The sequence below is a fragment of the Pholcus phalangioides genome, unplaced genomic scaffold, assembly GCF_987345545.1.
Source record: "Pholcus phalangioides strain wild (caught in Gottingen) unplaced genomic scaffold, Ppha-v1.0 ptg000008l_1, whole genome shotgun sequence".
Classification (NCBI taxonomy): Eukaryota; Metazoa; Arthropoda; class Arachnida; order Araneae; family Pholcidae; genus Pholcus; species Pholcus phalangioides.
Window position 1 is genome coordinate 30,526,395 of NW_028301601.1, and position 18,987 is coordinate 30,545,381.

The 18,987-nt window shown below is 36.2% G+C and overlaps 1 protein-coding gene across 1 annotated transcript in view; it reads right to left on the reverse strand.

The window, feature by feature from the left end:
- The window catches only part of LOC149084183 (neural cell adhesion molecule 2-like), a 341,669-nt gene that overhangs the window by 21,243 nt on the left and 301,439 nt on the right, over positions 1–18,987 (reverse strand). Inside the window, exons 10-11 of the mRNA XM_089234530.1 lie at positions 14,163–14,190; positions 8,568–8,662 (exon numbers count right to left, since the gene is read on the reverse strand). Coding sequence (XP_089090656.1) covers positions 8,568–8,662; positions 14,163–14,190 — 123 coding nt within the window. The remainder of the gene's footprint in view (positions 1–8,567; positions 8,663–14,162; positions 14,191–18,987) is intronic.

An 18,987-nucleotide genomic window follows, 5' to 3' on the forward strand; every position in this document is an offset into this window, starting at 1 on the left:
AAAAGCTCAGGTAAGTCGTGCACAGCATTAAGAGCTCAGGGAGAGTCCTGAGCAAAGTTTAGAGGCTCAAGGAAGGTATGAATGGACTCTAGGAGCTGCTTAGGGAAGACGTGCAGAGATTTAAGAGATAAGGGAGAGTCATGTAGTAGTCATATCTTTAGAAGTTCAAAGAAGAATTGAACAAATTTTAAGAGTTTAGGGATGACATGCACAGATTTAAGAGCTCGAGAGGAGTCATGCACAGGCTTTAAGGGCTCAAGTAAAGTGTGAACAGATTTTAAGAGCTTAGACGAGTCTGCACGAATTTTAGGCCTTCAGGGGAGTTATGCACAGATTTTAGAAGCTCAAGGAAAGAATAAAAATATTTTAGGAGATCAAGAAAGGCATGCTCATAAATTAGAAGCTCAGAGAAGGCATGCTCATAAATTAGAAGCTCAGAGAAGGCATGCTCATAAATTAGAAGCTCAGAGAAGGCATGCTCATAAATTAGAAGCTCAGAGAAGGCATGCTCATGAATTAGAAGCTCAGAGAAGGCATGCTCATGAATTAGAAGCTCAGAGAAGGCATGGATAGATTTAGGAGATCAGGCAAGGCATCTGCAGATCTAGGAGATCAGGCAAGGCATCTGCAGATCTAGGAGATCAGGCAAGGCATCTGCAGATCTAGGAGATCAGGCAAGGCATCTGCAGATCTAGGAGATCAGGCAAGGCATCTGCAGATCTAGGAGATCAGGCAAGGCATCTGCAGATCTAGGAGATCAGGCAAGGCATCTACAGATTTTAGGAGCCCAGCGAAGCTGCTATAAATACAAAAGGTTTCAAAACTCTCGGAGTGGTTTCTTCACGCGAAAGCAATCGTATCGTCAAAAAATAAGGAGTAGAATATTTTTCAAATGAACCATAGATGGTTGGAAATATACAAACTAATAGTGCCAACTTCTCAATCAGAAGTTATTCGAGTTAGTATTTTAAGACCACTCTGCACACAGACGCGATAAGTCTTTTTAGAATGTTCGAAAGATTCCGTCATTGCCGTATGATTCTCAAATAAAACAGAATAGGTCGACTGAATGAATATGTATTTTTAACCACACGAACGAATGTATTTCTCTCCCTCCGGTGAATAATATCCGCATAACATGGAGGAAAGAAAGCCTTGGTTTCATGGAATGTATGTTAGTAGCTTTTTCCACCTGAACAAATGGATCAATTCATAGGAGAGATGGTATTTCGTTTATCTCTTCCTTCGACGGTATGTTGGCCTATTATAAGAGATCTCATCTCTAAAGCTTCCAGACAAGATAAATATATAAATACGGAATTTCATATCGGTAGTGTTAGAGAGCCTTATATATATATATATATACACACACACGCGAACACATACTCGAAGAAAGTACTCAAGATGACACTTTTAATATAAGGTATAAGGGTGGGATATGTGTTTGTCTTTCGAACTGTCGGAGCAGATAAATTGTCGTTTCCCCTTTAGGACAGAAATGACGCTCACTTTATGTCGCGATTACAATGAAAACACATGTCAAACATTGATGGCTTTCAAGTGTGTTTGGTCTTTTTTTTTTCCATGGTGAGTTTTATTTGTTGGTAGTGTCCTTAGTTTTTTATTCCCTTTTAACTGAATATTTACTGTGGCGGGAAAAACTATTATTGCATTGTTTGATGTTCGATTCAAATGTAAAATATTCAATTTTATGTTGAATGTTTTGATGCAGACAAAATGGACGTACTTTGTACCTTGCTTTTAGTATTCAGGATGCTGATATACAGGGTAGTGAGGAAAGTCCATAGGCTATATATACATTTTACTGGCGAATCGTTGATCCTATAGGCATACTTTCGATGAGGAAAAGTATACAAAATAACGTGTAGAATTCAGATACGTATTTCATGTTGGAAGGGGATGTATAGTTATTAAAACACGAAAAACAACTTTTTATACGGATACCGTCCTCAAAAGAAAGTTGTTGCCCTGTCTCTTTCGAAGCCAACAAAAGAAGTTCCACGTTTGTAGGTGCAATATTCACTGAGATATTTGAACTGAAAAACTCTGGGGGGGGGGGGAATTTAAAAAGAATATCGTGAAGAAGGGAAAGAAGAGCGTTGTTCGTTAGTTTTCTGCTGTTCCTTCCGAATTTTTCTCCAATTCTGAACTTAAATACCTCAATTCCACTTGAAAACGTGGATTTTTTTTATTGGCCTCATGGCAACACAAGGCAACAACTTTCTTATTGAGTTTTGGAGGACAGAGTGTCCTCAAAAAAGTTGGTTTTTATATTTGAATAACTATACGACTCCTTGCAATATCAATGACGTATCTGAGGTCCACACGTTATTTGCGTACTAATTGGAAGTATGCCTCTGTATCGTTCCAATTTTTAGTATATGTACTGCCGAAGCGAGTACGGAAGTATGCCTCTTGGATCAAAGGTTCGCCAGTAAAATATGGCATGGGGACTTCACTACTCCGTATGATGATGTAAACATTACAGCGATCTTGTAAATCCAAAAATTTAGTTGAAAATCCCTCGGTGGCAAGTTTTACAGGGGGGAGGGGAGGAATGATACAGGGAAATAATTTGTGATAATTTCCCTGCTCAATTTAACCGTAACTGCAAATGATAATATGGGAACACTACGCTGTTTTGGCGCACAAGAGGGTACCGGTTGGCGCACATTAAGGTGTTTGGCGAGATGGAATGAGACCTTCAGGAAGAAGTCGTAACACAGAGACATAGTGACAAGAAACACCAGCGAGCGCGGACCCCTCTGCCTGGCGGCGGTAAGTTAATTACAGACTCTTCCCTCTTCACTACTTGCCACCTCGCGTAATTAAATGAACATGTAATTTTTAATCTGTTGAACATTGAGATGGATACCGGAATAAACTGAAGGAAAATGAATCTTGAGTTATATGTAATTATTTTATTCATGCCTAATTTCAATTGTTACAACCGGCCTTCGTAACAATACAACATATATACAGAAAAACTGGCTAAGTTTGTAGAGATACTGATTTTGGAAAAATGTTCATCTACGCCCCTACAGGACTCGAACGCGAGTGCTCTACCATCTAAGCTATAGTGACAGATAGAACATTTAACTAATGGAGCTCATATGTGTTGAATGGTACCGTGAAAATACCAAACCTATTGTGACCAAATAGAGGATGGGCAAAAAGTTCGTGGAAATTTTACAAATGAATAAAAACCGGAATAAAACAGAAATAAAAAATGGTTTTCAGGGTCATCGCTAGGTCACGGGAATTTTTAAGACTCGAAAAAATAACTAAAAAAAACAGCTAATAGGTGGTGCTGGTACGAGGAACTTCGGCGGAAATATGCAAATGCGACGGTTGTAAGAACTTGTGTGCTCCTAATCCACAATTGGTTCACCGTTGTAAACCTTGTATGTGGGCCTGCTGCAATCTGGGTGTTGTGGATTTGTGACTCGCCTGCAATGTGTTATCCCGTATGGTGGTGGTGGTCCTGTGCAGTGGTCCTCAACCGGGGGGGGGGCATATGGCCCCCTAGTGGTACTGGGATACTTCAAGAGGGCCACGGAAGAAAATGGAGAAAAGGGACATGACAGGTGGTTTGGTGGGCTGCAGAGAGCTGGGAAGAAAAATTAAGGTGTGAAGAAATAAAGCTTTTATATTAGAGACTATACACTTACAGAATCCAACAAAACCACCCATAAAACCAGGGCCATCTTAGGGCATGGACCCACCCGGGCCTCACCGCATTTCACAACAAGTTCCCTAGGATGGGGTTTTTCGCAGGCCCCCGGCTAGATTTTTCACAGACTCCTCTATATTAAATTTAGTTTGAAAAACAAAAAAATGATGAAAACCATATCAGGCTCCGGGCTGCAGCTCTGTCAGTCCCACTCTTGTGAAGGGTCATGCCCAGTGGCACCACAGTCCATAAGTGGCCCCACCTTATGATATTTTGTATAGTACAATAAATTTTGAAAATAAGTAAGAAATATGTAGGCTGTTTATTTCCTGCTAAGTATGGGACTACCATAGCATCACTTTGCCTAAGGCGCCCATGATGTTCAGACGGCCCTGAATAGAACTCGGACTAGCAGGGAGCTCAATAAATTCAATTCCAGTGGTCTGGAGGCCAATCTTATTTGCAAAATTTTCGTTCACTGAAAAAAAAAATCAATTCAGTACGTATAAAGGATCTTGCTTCTAGATGAGGGTCGGAGACTCTGGGTAAGACAGGGGAGCCACAGGAAAAAAAAAAATATTGTTCAAAGGGGGCCACGGGCAAGAAAAGGTTAAGAAACACTGATCATGTGGAACACATACTGCTGTACTAAACGATTCGGAGGCATTCTGTTCGTTAACTTGCGTATCTTTTCTTGACCTAGTGGCCTTGCGATGCTAACCCTGTATAAACCGTGTTTTATTTCGGTTATTTTTCCAGCTTTTATGAATTTTTAAAGTTTCTGCGGACTTTTCGCCCATCCTGTACTTGGTATTTGCTATACTGTCACGAACCAATAATCGACGGAAATTTCGAATTAAATCGACAGTGCCATGGTTCAGTCACCATTCTCAAAAATCTTTCTGGAAAACAGAAAGTATTTCCATCAGCAAAGAAAAAAATGAAATATCACGGAGAAAAATGGAAAACTATCACATGGTTATGATGGCCATTAATTTTTTCCGCCTTTCAGCGTGACTTTTCTCTTGACATTCACTTTTATTCAAAAAAAGCATCTCCGACTGTTTTTTCCATGGGGGTGAAAAAAATAAAGAAATTGAGCTATTCCATAGCCACTCCGTGAAGCCATTCAATCAGCTGGTATCGACGATGCAAGGAGAAAAAGAGAAAGGAAAATCTACCTGAGAGTTGTTGCTGTGTGTGTGTGTGCCCTTCGCCTTCAAATATTTTTGCATCTTGCAAGGATTGGTAATGATCCCAAGGGTTGAGTGGAGAAGATGCAAAAAAAAAAATGATGCACGCAAAAAAAATGTATTTGAAAGCGGATCCCGTATAGGCTTTTGGAAAGATATCCCAGAGGGTATTTATGATCTCACGTTCGATGGCTTGAAGAAGACGCTATTCCATGGCCCCTTTATTTTTGTTACTCATAGTAGAAATTTTTTTTTATAAATAAATAAGGAAAAATACACTCCATTTTTTTTTCCCACCTTGAAGGTTTCGACTAAATCCTTCTCCTGCTTTATGTAAATAAACATGATCGATCTTGACTGTTTCGAATAGCGGTATATTCTTGAGGCCCCGCACTCGAATAACTGCAACAGGCCCAAGTAATATGTACATTGTATTGAATCAGCTGTTCTGTATACAATGGTTTGTGAAAATATTCTGTGTCTATGCTTTTTTGTTATCCTTTTTCTATTTATAGTAAACGGAACGTGTTTTGGGGGATTTCTTGAAGAAATTGCGAGAAATCTGGCGGTGGAAAAGTGAAAGGAAAAATTTAAATATTGGTCGGGAGAATAATAATAATAATATAAAAAAAATGTTGTTTTTTGAATTTTGTCGAAGAAATATTCGTTTTTTCTTCATTATCGATTTATTTAACTGTTATTTTTCTGGAATGTTTTTAGAAGAGAAACTTCGAAACTTTACTCAAAAGTAGAAGTTGACGGTTTTCTTTTATCGGAGCCATTATATACTAAAGGGTTTCTAACGTTTTTTCAGCCGTGACCCAGAATTAGGAACAAGATCGGCTTCACGACTCGTGAGACGGTTTATTTTTCGAAACTAGTGAAACCAGTGTCGTAATAAGTGAATTTATAACAAAACTGTAAGTGGATTTGTACGCCTCATCTAAGAAGCCTCTGCGAATCTCAAGTTTAGTTCGTGATCCATAGCTCAAGACATCTTCGCTGTAAGTGGATTTGTATGACTGCTCTATGAAGCCCGTGCGAATCGAGCTCTGATAGTGACCAATACTCAAGAATTCAGCCACTGTGGTGGTCAAGTGGTCGTAGTGACGGATTCGCATCGCGAGGTCCCGGGTGTGAATCCCACCGTCGCCGCAGTGGTACTCGGCTGAAGTTGGTTTTCTGCGTTTCCCAACTTCAAGGCGCGAATGCGAACCGATCTTCCCGTTAAAAAAGTCTCGCCACAGAGAGCAACAGGCCTACAAATAGTAGATACGCCCTCAGACTGTTAGGTACACACGCTTACTTTTCCAGCACAGCTTACTAGGCAGTAAATTGACCATGGCGATAGACCTCAGGTTTGAAAGAAAGAAAAGGAAGCTCAAGAATTCTAGTCTGTAACTGGATTCGTACACCCTTCTTGGAAGTCCCTGAGAGTCAAGTTTGAATCGGAACCCATGACTCAAGAACCCCTGACTGTAAGTGGATTTGTACGAGTCATCTAGGAAACCCCTACGAATCAAGTTTAGGTCATCACCCATAGCTCAAGAATCGCTGGCATTTAATGAAATTTTTGTAACAATTCTCGAAAGTCAATGTGATTCAAGTTTGTATCAGAATCCATAGCTCAAGAATCCCTACTGTAAGCAAATAAGCCCGATGCGGAAGCCCCCGCGTATCAAATTTGGATCATGACCCCTAGCGCAAGAATCCTGGGTGGTAATGATCCCAAGGGTTGAGCAGGAAATAACAGTATTTAAGAGAGCACATCCCGTATAAGCTTTTGGAAATATATCCGAAGGGGTAGATAGATAGAACCGCTCACAAACCCGGACTGATGCAAAGCACCTTACTTCCGTTACTTCAAAAGAGGCAGAGTTGCGTCCGAAAAGTCAGCAAAGATTTATAGTGGTGGCTCTCCTTGCCCCGTGCTCGCAAGTTTCGAATCACTCGCGTCGTTCTCCCCATGAAGACAGCCGTCAACTCGATGCAACGGACAAGACATTTGACTAAAACGTATAGCTGAACCCAATGATTAGGGAGAAAAATTGCATTTCCGCCCAGTGGCACATAAGGGCCGGAGACCGCAGCCTGGGATTTCGAAAGAAGGGTGGAAAAGACTTGTGGACAAGAAAGAAGAAAAAGAAACTGGCATGTTGAAGTGGAAGAGATTTGAGAATGGTCTAAATACACAATGTATTTAGACTAAAATATATATACACAGCGCCTCCACTGTGACGGGAAACGAAAAAACAAAGCCTCCGTCCACAGTGCTGAGCAGTTTTGTTTCCATTTCCCTTTACGGAATGTGCAACATATCCGAAAGGGTATTTATGATCTTACATTCGATGCACTGAAGAACACGCTATTCCACGGCCTTTCTTTTTGCACATAGTCGAAAACATTTTACTAGTAAATCCACTAGTAGTCAGTGCCATAACTAAGCAGGTGCGAAAGGTGCATCCACTTGGAAGGGGGCCCAAGAATGGGGCTAAATGCAAATTCTTGCACAGGGCATAGTAATGGCTAGTTACGGCACTGCTAGTAGTAAATACTTTAGTAGTAAGTATATAGTTTTAGTAGTAAACACACAGTAGAAAAATACACTATTTTTTCCACCTTGAAAGTTTCGACTATCAAGTTGGTATCAAATCAATTTTGGGGATTAAATTAATAACTTGGAATTTTTTAATGAGCCGCCCCAGGAATTTTGATTGAAAAACTTTAGCAGCAGCGATGACTTCACCAGCCCATAATTATCATAAATTGAAGGAAAACAAGAATGTTTTTTGTTTTTTAACGTAACGGGAAATAAAAAAACATAAACAAAGTCATCATTCGATTCCCGTTTCATTGTAGTGTTTTTTTCATAATAAAACTACGATTTAATACCGAATAACATTTAATCTGCTGCTTTTTAGGTATGAGGCTATGTTTATTTTCTATAGTTACAGCTGCAATGATTCAAGCATTCGCCTCTTTAACTTCTAGTGTGAAAGGCAGATCGCAGCACTTTCTAAACACGATGCGCAGCATACGTAAGTTAGAGCCTCTCACGCACACGTAACTCTTCTGCTATAAGGGGTCATTCAAGTAATACGTCAGCATCGAGGGGGGACGGAGTTTCAGATTTATTCGGATTTGCTGACTTTTGATGACGGCGGGGGGGGGGGTTTGAAGGTTGCTTACGTAATCAACCACCCCTTTTTGAAGATATGGAATATTCTAAGCTGCTGACGAAATTTTGCTGACAGGGCGGGGGGGGGGGAGAGGGGGTCGGTGTTTGGCTGACTTTTGCTGACAAGGGAGAAGGAGGGAGTCAAAAGTGGCTGAAAATCTGCTTACGTATTACTTAAATGGCTCCTAATAAACGAATATGTGCGGAAGATACAAATTAGACGAATGTGTGCAGAAATATTCATCCGTGAAGTCATTTTAGTATCACAACTGCTTCACCAAACACAGACTCTGGCCATATCGCTATATTGCAATTCACTGCCATTAATGAGTTGGGTTGAAAACGAAGGTGCCATCTATCGGTGATAGATTCAAGCTCGTCAGTGAAAATATCTATATTCTCGGGACCGTCATGACAATCTCCGCGGTGGTCGCGAGCTAGTACAGCAACTGGACGTGATCGGGCTTCAAGCTGGAAATAAATTTCTATATTCAACACGTACCTGGTATATTTTCTCTAAATTTCTCTTCGTCTCGTCCCGTACATGTACATCCTTCAGAGCACGTATCTGCAGATTTTTCCGATCCTTGAGCAGATCTGCGTCGAAAAACATGGAAGATAATCTGATATATAACACGCAATGCATAAATAGTTTATGAGACCAATACAGAAATAAAATACTTCACTGATATCAATTTCGAAATCAATAAAACTCATTTTAAATCGAGAAAAAAAAATTAGAAAGTCAAAAATTTTGCTTGAAACTTCTACCTGTTCCGACTCAACAACAGATTATTATTGTTATTTTTCAACTCTTAAGTCAAGTCCCAAAAAAAAATGCAACGATTCGTGAATTTCAATTTTCATTTGATTTCCTTTTTTTATGTCAATTTGAATTTAAATCTATTTAATTTCCTTTTTTCTCCCGTTTCCAAAATCCATGATATTTTTTTCTAAATTTTATTTCCGTGACTTTGTTTCTGCCGTGATAAAGAAGCAGCAATGAATCGAGTTTGAAAATTTTTTCGGAATTGAAGGTGGTAAACACTGCATGTGCCAAAAGGGACCGTTCAATGTTGGGAAATCGCAAAAAACTGCAGCCCGTAGGGATGTTCTCATTTGCGACCTCTTTACATGATGAACCCCCTAGTGCACTACTAGGCACTTTTCATGTTGTCAACATTAGAAAGCATTGCTTATTTGACACTAACTAACGGTGTTTGAACCAGCATTTACAGTGTTTACCACTTTTATTCGAATAAGTAATTAAAGAAATGATGAATGAAGTGATTTCAGAATAGATGAATTAGCAAATAGATGATAATTTTTCTGAATTAGCGGAAAAAACCCGAAAGATAGTCTGATATAAAGAGTGTCGACTATTATCGTTGCCAAGGCTGTTTCCTGTGTTAAACACACCTTTGAATTGGGAAAAAATGTTTCAGATGTCGCTTTAATGCCATAAATCTTAAATGCCATTGAAACGAAAAAACAAATATTAATAAAAAACTACAAAACTTAAATGTTTATACTGTCCCCCCGTCATCTAACTTCTTATTACAAAGATGTTAGCCTGCCTCTCCTGAGGCTAACAAAAAAAATTTTCTTCCAAACGCTATATTCGCTGAGATATTTGAATTCAAAATAGAGAAAATTTAGGAAACAACAGAAAAAAAAACTTTACGGACAATGGACCTTTCCTTCGTTTATGCTGCCCTTTTCCCTTTTTTCTGATTTTATACAAATACAACGCCACAACAGGCAAATTGCCCAACGAGGTGGCTGACTTAAGAACATCATGGATCCCCGAGCCATATTTTTTGGAGGCCCTACCTACTACTGCTACACCACACATACAACCCCCCCCCCCGCGGAACCCCCAACGAATCGGTACATGTGGGAATGTGCGTGTACGTGTAGTGAAACCTGACGTGAAGCTTTTTTTTGTTTCTCTGTAATGCTTGTTATGTGTAGTGCTGCCATCTGCCACCAGTTTTTCTAACTATGAGTGAAGTGTTATGATTGAATGATTTATCGTTGTAGGACGGTTGCTCTCTGTGGCGAGACTTTTTAACGGGGAGATCGGCTCGCATTTGCCCCTTGAAGTTGGGAACCACAGAAAACCAACTTCAGCCGACCACCACTGTGGGGTTCGAACCCGGATCCCCGCGATGCGAGTCCGTCATCATGACCACTCGACCACCACAGCGACAAATTCGACACATTTTGAATTCGTATATCTCAGCAAATATTGCATTTGAAACAAATATTTTTTTTTTTATAAAATTTTAATTTTAAAGTTCAACTTCCAAATACGCAACGATTCGTGATTTTTAATTTTTATTCACTTTTTTAAAACGTCAACTTAAATTCCATTCTATTTGATTTTCATTTGTATTTTCTTTTATCGTTTCCAATTCACGACACATTGTTTTTCTTCTGAATTTTGTTTCCTTGACTTTGTTTCTGCCAAGATAAGGAAGCAGCAATGTGAAGAGAGTTCCAAATTTTTCAAAAATTGTGAAAAAGTAATTCTAGAATTAAAGAATGAAGTATTTTTTTTAAAATTGGTGAACAAATATTGAAAAAAAAGAGAGAAAAAGTAATTCCAAAAATGGTGAAGTAACTGCAGAATTAGTGAGAAAAGCAATTTTGAAAACTTTGAAAGAAGTAATTTTGAAATAGTGAAACAAGTAATTTCAGAGTTAGTGTAAATGTAATTTCAGAATTGATGTAAATGTAATTTCAGAATTGATGTAAATGTAATTTCAGAATTGGTGTAAGTGTAATTTCAGAATTGATGTAAATGTAATTTCAGAATTGGTGTAAATGTAATTTCAGAAATGGTGTAAATGTAATTTCGGAATTGGTGAAAATATAATTTAGAATTCATAAAAGAAGTAAATCCAGGGATGGTAAATGAAATTTCAAAAATGGTGAAAAAGTAATTTTAGAATTGGTGAAATGCAATTTTATCATTGGTGAAAGAAGCAATTTCAAAAATTGTGAAAAAGTAATTCTAGAATTAGAGAATAAAGTATTTTTAAAATTGGTAAATGGATTAATTAAAAAAAAAAAAAAAGAGGGAAAAAGTATTTCCAAAAATGGTGAATAAGTAACTTCTGAATTAGTGAGTAAAGCAATTTTGAAAACTTTGACAGAAGTAATTTTGAAATTTTTGAAAGAAGTAATTTCTGAAATAGTGAAAGAAGTAATTTCTGAAATAGTGAAAGAAGTAATTTCTGAAATAGTGAAAGAAGTAATTTCTGAAATAGTGAAAGAAGTAATTTCAGAAACAGTAAAACAAGTAATTGGTGTAAATGTAATTTCAGAATTTGTGTAAATGTAATCTCAGAATTGATGTAAATATAATTTCGGAATTGGTGAAAATATAATTTAGATTTGATGAAAGAAGTAAATTCAGGGATGGTAAATGAAATTTCAAAAATGGTGAAAAAGTAAGTTTAGAATTGGTGGATGAGGTAATTTTAGAGTTGGTGAAATGCCATTTTATCATTGGTGAAGGAAGCAATTTTAGCATTGGTGAAAGAAGCAATTTCAAAAATGGTGAAAAAGTAATTTCAGAATTGGTGAAGAAAGAAAGAAAGAAAGATAATCTAATCAACGCATAATACATAAATTGCGACGAGACCATTACAACGGCCCTAGCAGCAGCGCATATCAAAGATATCAATTTCGAAATCAATAAAATTCATTTTAAACCAAGAAAAAAAAAAAGAAATTTGAAAGTCAAAATTTTTCAGGAAACTTCTATCCCCGTTCCGGCTGAAAACAGATTCAATACTTTTTTTTTATATAAAACATTATTTTTAAAGTTCAACTCCCAAATACGCAACGATTCGTGAATTTCAATTTTTATTTGATTTCTTTCTTTTTTTTTTATATTCTATCTCAACTTAAATTCCATTCTATTTAATTTTTATTATTATTTTTTATCGTTTTCAATTCATGATATATATATATATTTTTTTTTTGTTCTGAATTTTATTTCCCTGACTTTGTTTCTGCCGAGATAAGGAAGCGGCAACGAATGGAGTTGGAACCTCCTCCTCGTCTTTTCTTACAAAGTAGGCAGAAAGTTCGAACTTAAAGTAGAAAATAAAGGCAGGAGCGAAGAGTATTCCTGAGGGGGAATCGGGTATTTTCCTGATACCCAGGAAAAACTTTTTTATTATTTCTCCCTTTCCCCCATTTTATATATAAAAGGCGGTGAAAACTCGGCAGGAATCTTCTCCGGGAGGAGAGACTTCTTCTCTTTGGACGACTCCGTCCGTCGTCGATTAACTTTGGGTCCCGGAACGAATTCCAACTTTTTTTTCCCCCCCCCCCCTTCATTATTCTATTTCTTTTTTCCTGGGAAAAAGTTCCGGACTTTTGAACTCCATTGTTTTCCGTGAGTTTAGTTTATATATATACAGAGTAGTAACAAATCAGGAAAATAAGAATACCGGGAATGGGAATAACAAGACTAGATGAATTTCTCGGATGGTGTTCAAGCAGGTGGGAAGTTCCAAGTTGAAGGAGAAATCGATTATTTTCCACTGATTTATTTCCAATTGTTTGTAATAATTTTGTTTTTCGAAAATAAATTTGTTGTTAAATTTCTGTGGAACCAGAAGAAAAAAAAGAACGGATATGTTACGGTAAATGTGTGATAGATTTGGTTATTATACGTAATCACTGAACATTTTGGTGAGTTTGATATATTTGTCTAAATTTATAAGTTTTACCAGCAATTATGCACAATACACATGCTTCGTTGGTAAATTTAATACGGTCGTACCCGCGATATAATCAACTCTCATTAACAAAAATTACTATAATACGAATTTTTGTTCAATAACTTCTTCGATAAAACTAATTTTTGATAATGAAATCGCTGTTTTACTCGTTAAATCATAAAATTCGGTAAACGGGAGTTTGCTATATCAGGGTACGACTATATTTAAGCATACTAGACACATTTGGATTTTTTTTCACGTTCTTCAAACTGACCAATTGCACTAGGGTATTATGAAAAAATGACCGCCGGTAAAAGTGATAATTTCTTTAGCGTTTATCAAATTCACTAACGACACTTGGCTATTACGCATAATCTCTGAAAAAATGGTGAATTTATCAGACTCACCGAGACGATTGGCCATTATGAGCAACAATAAGTTTTTATGCGTAATAAGTGATTCATCGCATTTAACTTTTTACCATTTTGGGTCACTGAACGAATATATACTGCGACCATTCATTATATACAAGTATATCATGTTACGGTAAATGTGATGAACGCGGGTTTTATACATAGCAACCGGTCATCATGCATAATTGCCGAGCATTTTAGTAAGTTTGATAAATTTCCCTTAATTCATCACATTTACCGGCAATTATGCATAGCAACCAAGCGTCGTTGGTAGATTTAATAAGTACTAAAAAAACGTATCACTTTTACCGGTTATCACGCATAATACCCAAGCATTACGTCGTTGGTAAACATGATAAATCGTAATATATGATATACTATTTATGATAATTCATACATGTATTGTATCATTATATCGTTTTCGGATTGATTAGGGACTGACGAAATGTCACAGAAGTGACCGACTCCGTGAAGAAACTTTTCAAACCAAAAACCATCTCAAATTTTCGTCTAAAAGATAGAAATTCATAGGAAAATGGCCAAATGGATAAACGAAGGAATCCGATATCACGCAGGAATGTACAGGTACCCATCGGTTTTTCCAACAAAAGAAGAAAATTTATATAATCATCAGAATCCGGTAGTTTTTCGTTCGATACATACCATCTGTTCGACTGATCGATTGATTGACGTACACGCACGCACGCACGCACTCGAGACACGTGACGATGATCATCATCATCCTAATGATACACCGACCATGAATCATTATCGAATCGACTTGGACTCTAAATTCATTCATCCATCGTGTGATTGCAGTCCAAATAGGAGAACCAATAACAAATTTATTTGTTCGGAAGCTTATATAAGTATGAAAATATACATGTACATCGGATCATTTACACAAATATGTAAATTAAATATAAATAGATAATTACTTACTTTTCGTTTTGTAGGGATAGGTTATGATCTGAAAGAGAAAACGAATTAATGATAGCGTATAATATACAAATACAAATACAAGTACAACAATAATATATATAGTAAATTTTATGTTTCATTCAACAAAAACCAACACATTTTTCGTTAAAAAACTAAAAAAATATTGGAATTTTTCAGCGCCGATTATACACCGCTCTCTATTATCCGTAGATTTTATTTCTGGAAAATCGGAATAGAAATATTAAAAAATATATACTTTTTGTAAAAAAAATGCATTTTCAGAGATTTTTAGATGGTGTATAGATTGTGATTAAAGGTAAAATCTGTGGTCAGATGGCAAAATGTCACAAGTCACTTTTGCCCAAAAAATTGAGTTATTCGCATTCTGGTGTCTCGTTCGTCAAAATTATGGAAGGTGACAAAATTTCGTCCATCTCTTTCGCTTTATGAGGAACCAACGGAGGCAAATTGCAATAAGCCAAAAAGCCACAGTATCACATTTTTGCAAAATATTGTTTACAAATTTGCCCTTGTCAAATTTTCAAAAAGTGACTTGTTAAATTTTGCCATCTGAGCACAGATAATCTACAAGGTTTTTCCTGTGAAAACAACATTTTCTATTCCTTAAGGTTTCAATATCGATAAATACAATTTGCAAATGGGGAATATTACGTAAAGATGAAAATTTTTCTCAACGCAGCGAAATTCGAATCTGAAGATTATACCCCAGAAATTGCGGTATACTAAAGGAGAAATTATTAGAGAAAGTAATAGAGAAGTTATTAGAAAAAATAATTGAGAAGTTATTAGAAAAAATAATTGAGATGTTATTAGATAAAATAGTGGAAAAGTCGTTCTGCGAAACTTAATTGAGATGCTAAGATATATTAGAAAAACGAATGGAAATATTGTCAGATAAATTAATATGGAGAAGTTATTCAAGAAATTTTTGAAGTAAGTTAGTAGATAAATTAATTGAGAAGTAATTAGAGAAGTTAATTCAAAAGTTATTACAGCAGTTAATTGAAAAGTTATTGGAGATACTGAGATTTTGTTACAGAAATAATTCGAGAAGGTATTACAAAAATTGAAAAGTTATCTGTATGACAAAGATTCTAGTTTTGGCACCTTTTTGGTGGAATATAAATGAAATCTACACTGTAGTGTATTTCGATGCTGCCAAAATCTGTCAATGAAGACAACGTGTCTAACCAACTTTTGTTATTAATTTCTTTGACACCTCCTACCGAATCAAAAAAAACGGTTTCTATGAGACAACGTTTGCAGCTTTCCATATTCAGCCGATGCCAAGCTAAAAATTTATCTGATTCGAGTTAAAAACTCCATAATTATCGAGCAAATTAATAACTTTGGATGACAATAAAGCATCTTATTCTTCGTGGAATCAATCCAAATCACAAAAAAGCTTCGATTACATTGAAAACGATCTGACATCAGCGAAACTTTTGCTCACCGCTTTTTCGGACATTTCTTGTGTTTTAATGACAGATTCATAGATTTCTGAATAATGAATTAACATCCTAAATCTGAAAAACTCTGGCAGTTCCTGTTTTTATTACACCAAGCCAGATACATAAGGTTTTTATTTCTCTTGAGAATATCGATCTAATTGGAAAATGATTATAATGCATGGATCACTGTCAATGCATTATAGACAGTGCCATACAACTTTCAAGAATGTCAGACAACTTTCTGATCATTTCAAAACTATAATAAAAAAATGGCATTGCTGGGTTGGCAGTTGCAGTTTTTGAAAACTGTAAGTTCCCGGTTTCATTGAAAAGACATTACTAATATATGTACCGTATTTTATTTTTTCAGAATCTTTAGTCGTTTGAATTTCTTCTATTTGTATTTTTTTCCCATATTTCCGTTTTCAAGTGAAAAAGAAAAGAAAAAATTGTATAAATTTATATAATGCAGGAATTAAGATGGCAGCTCGCTACTAAACTTCTGTATCCGCGCATCTGGAAACGTTTTCATTTTGTTCTAACCTATCACGAAATTTTTACAAATCTATCAATTGTATGTGTAAATTTAAACAAAGGTTCCAGTTTTGGCGACTTTTTTGGGTAGGACTGGTAGCCATCGAAATGATTTGCCAAAATCCGTCAGTGAAGACAAGCTATATTTCTTATTTACTTTTTTAACTCCTTCCACTGACTAAAAAAACTATATTATTCAGCTGATTTCAAACTGAAATATTATCCGATTCCAATTAAAAAATCGATAATCATCGAGCAAATGAATAACCTTTGATGATACAGAAGCATCTTATCCTTCATTGAAATCCAGTCAAGTCACAAAAAAAGCCTCGATTACATATATCGAAATTTTCGACATCAGTGGACGTTTCCTCATTGCTTTTTCGGAAATTCCTTGCGACTTATTGACAAATTCATAGATTTGTGATCAATAAATTAACATTCTGAAACTGAAAAGTCTTCTGGCAGCTTCTGTTTTTATTATATACCAAGTTAGATACATAAGATCCTTATTCCTCTCGAGGATATCGATCTTAAACTTCTTGGAAAACGATTAATGCACGGATCATGTCGGGAATTAATGTCAGAATGTCAGGCAACTTTCCGATCACGTCAAAACGATAATAAAAACATGGCGTAGCTGGATTGGCAGTTGCAGTTTTCAAAAACTGTAATATTTCCCTCCCAGGTTTCATTGAAAATACATTATTAATACAACTACCGTATTCTATTTTATTTTTTTCGGAACCTTTTGTCGTTTGAAAATTTCTCCATTTTGTATTTTTTTTCCCATATTTCCATTTTCAAGTAAAAAAATAAAAGGAAAAGAAGAAGCTATAAATTTAATGCAGGAATCAAGATGGCAGCTCGCGACTAAACTTCTGTATTCGCGCATCCGGAAACGTTTTTATTTCGCTCGAACCGTTCGCGAAATTGCGTCATTTATCTTTAATTTTTTAAAAGTGGCCCGTTTATGCCTCGTTCTGGAAATTAATGGCCGACGTGTACAGGAGGGATATCGTTTCGGAAAAGATGGCGGATAAAATAACTGAAGGAGTAAAATGAAAATAAGAAAGAATAGTTGCTTTCTTTTCTTTTATGTTCGTAAAAAAAATTAAATAAATAGAAAGTCATAATTTTGTTTGAGGATATGTCTCTTCTAGTATTGTGAAAGCGACGCTTTGTGAACTTTGGCGAAAAAATAAGAAGAAAAAAGTTCAAAATATATTTATTTACCCTCCGAGATATATTTATTGCTCCATTTTACTTTGCTCTTTTTCAGTTTAAAAATGCTTATGCGATATCTGTTTTCTCATATCTCATGTTCAAATTGAACAGAGCCATAAAATTTTAGCGTTATGTGCATTGCTTTCTTTTCTTAGGTTTCTCGATGCTTGCTTGCATGTATGAAAATGGGATTTGCATCTCCTGATAGTATCAGGATGAGCTGTTGTTTTCGCAATTTCACGATGTTTAAAGTCATTTTCTTTGTGTTATAAATATTCTTTCCTTCTAGAGTCGTAAATGTGATGAATTAGAATAGGTCGTGAGACGCTGAACTTATTTGATGTTCGATCCATGAGTGCGGATCATCCAAGTCACATCTATGCAATTTCATCCAAAGATGCTTGTAGTTCTGGTAATTCTAAGGAATGGTGCACCAACTTAAAAGGAATATCATTGCCTAAAATAACATGAACCTGTTCTAACTTTAATAGGTTGCTGGTAACAAAGTTGATGGTTTGCATAAGTAATTACGAAGTAGTCAATGGCAAGGGCTCTTAATTTTTTTTTGCGGCCTAAGGACCCGTAATGCCGAAGATATAAAAGCCACGGACACTTTTTGCTAGTTAAAAATAGCCACGGACACTTTTTGATAGTAAAAATAGCCACGAACACTTTTTGCTAGTTAAAAATAGCCACGGACACTTTTTGCTAGTTAAAAATAGCCACGGACACTTTTTGCTAGTTAAAAGTAGCCACGAACACTTTTTGCTAGTTAAAAATAGCCACGGACACTTTTTGATAGTAAAAATAGCCACGAACACTTTTTGCTAGTTAAAAATAGCCACGGACACTTTTTGCTAGTTAAAAGTAGCCACGAACACTTTTTGCTAGTTAAAAATAGCCACGGACACTTTTTGCTAATTAAAAATAGCCACGCACCCCTTGACGTAGAAATATTCAACTTATTACGGAGTAAAAAATAATTTGTTTTCTCTTCCAAGCTCACGGACCCTCTTAAATTTTTCCAAGGGCCCCCTACGGGTCCGTGGATCTTAGCTTGAGAGGTCCCTGCTTGATGAATCGATTAAAGTTTTCGGAATCCATAGTTTTTGTTGACTTGTCTTTCGTAATTACCGAGTTTGTTGTGACCCGAGAATTTTTCCCCCCCGAATCATTTAGTTTCTGTGTTGTGATCAATTGCACGTTGACTTTTTGCAATGCTATTACCGTATTTTCCTGCGTTAGAAAAGTATCGGAATTTCTTTTTTCAGATTATACGCTGCTGTCTAATGGCCGGCGTACAGGGAGGAATATCGTTTCGGAAAGATGGCGGGCAAAAAAAACGAAAGAAGTAAACTAAAAAGAAAATGAAAATAAGAAAGAAAGTTGATTTTTTTTTTGTTCAGAAAAAACAACAAAACAAAATACATTAAATAAATAGAAAATCATAATTTTGTTAGAGGATATGCCTCTTCTAGTCTCGTATTGTGAAAGCGAAGCTTTGTGAACCTTTCGCAAAAAATAAAATGTTTAAAATATATTTATTTACCCTCCGAGAGATATATTTATTGCTTTATTTTATTTTGCTCTTT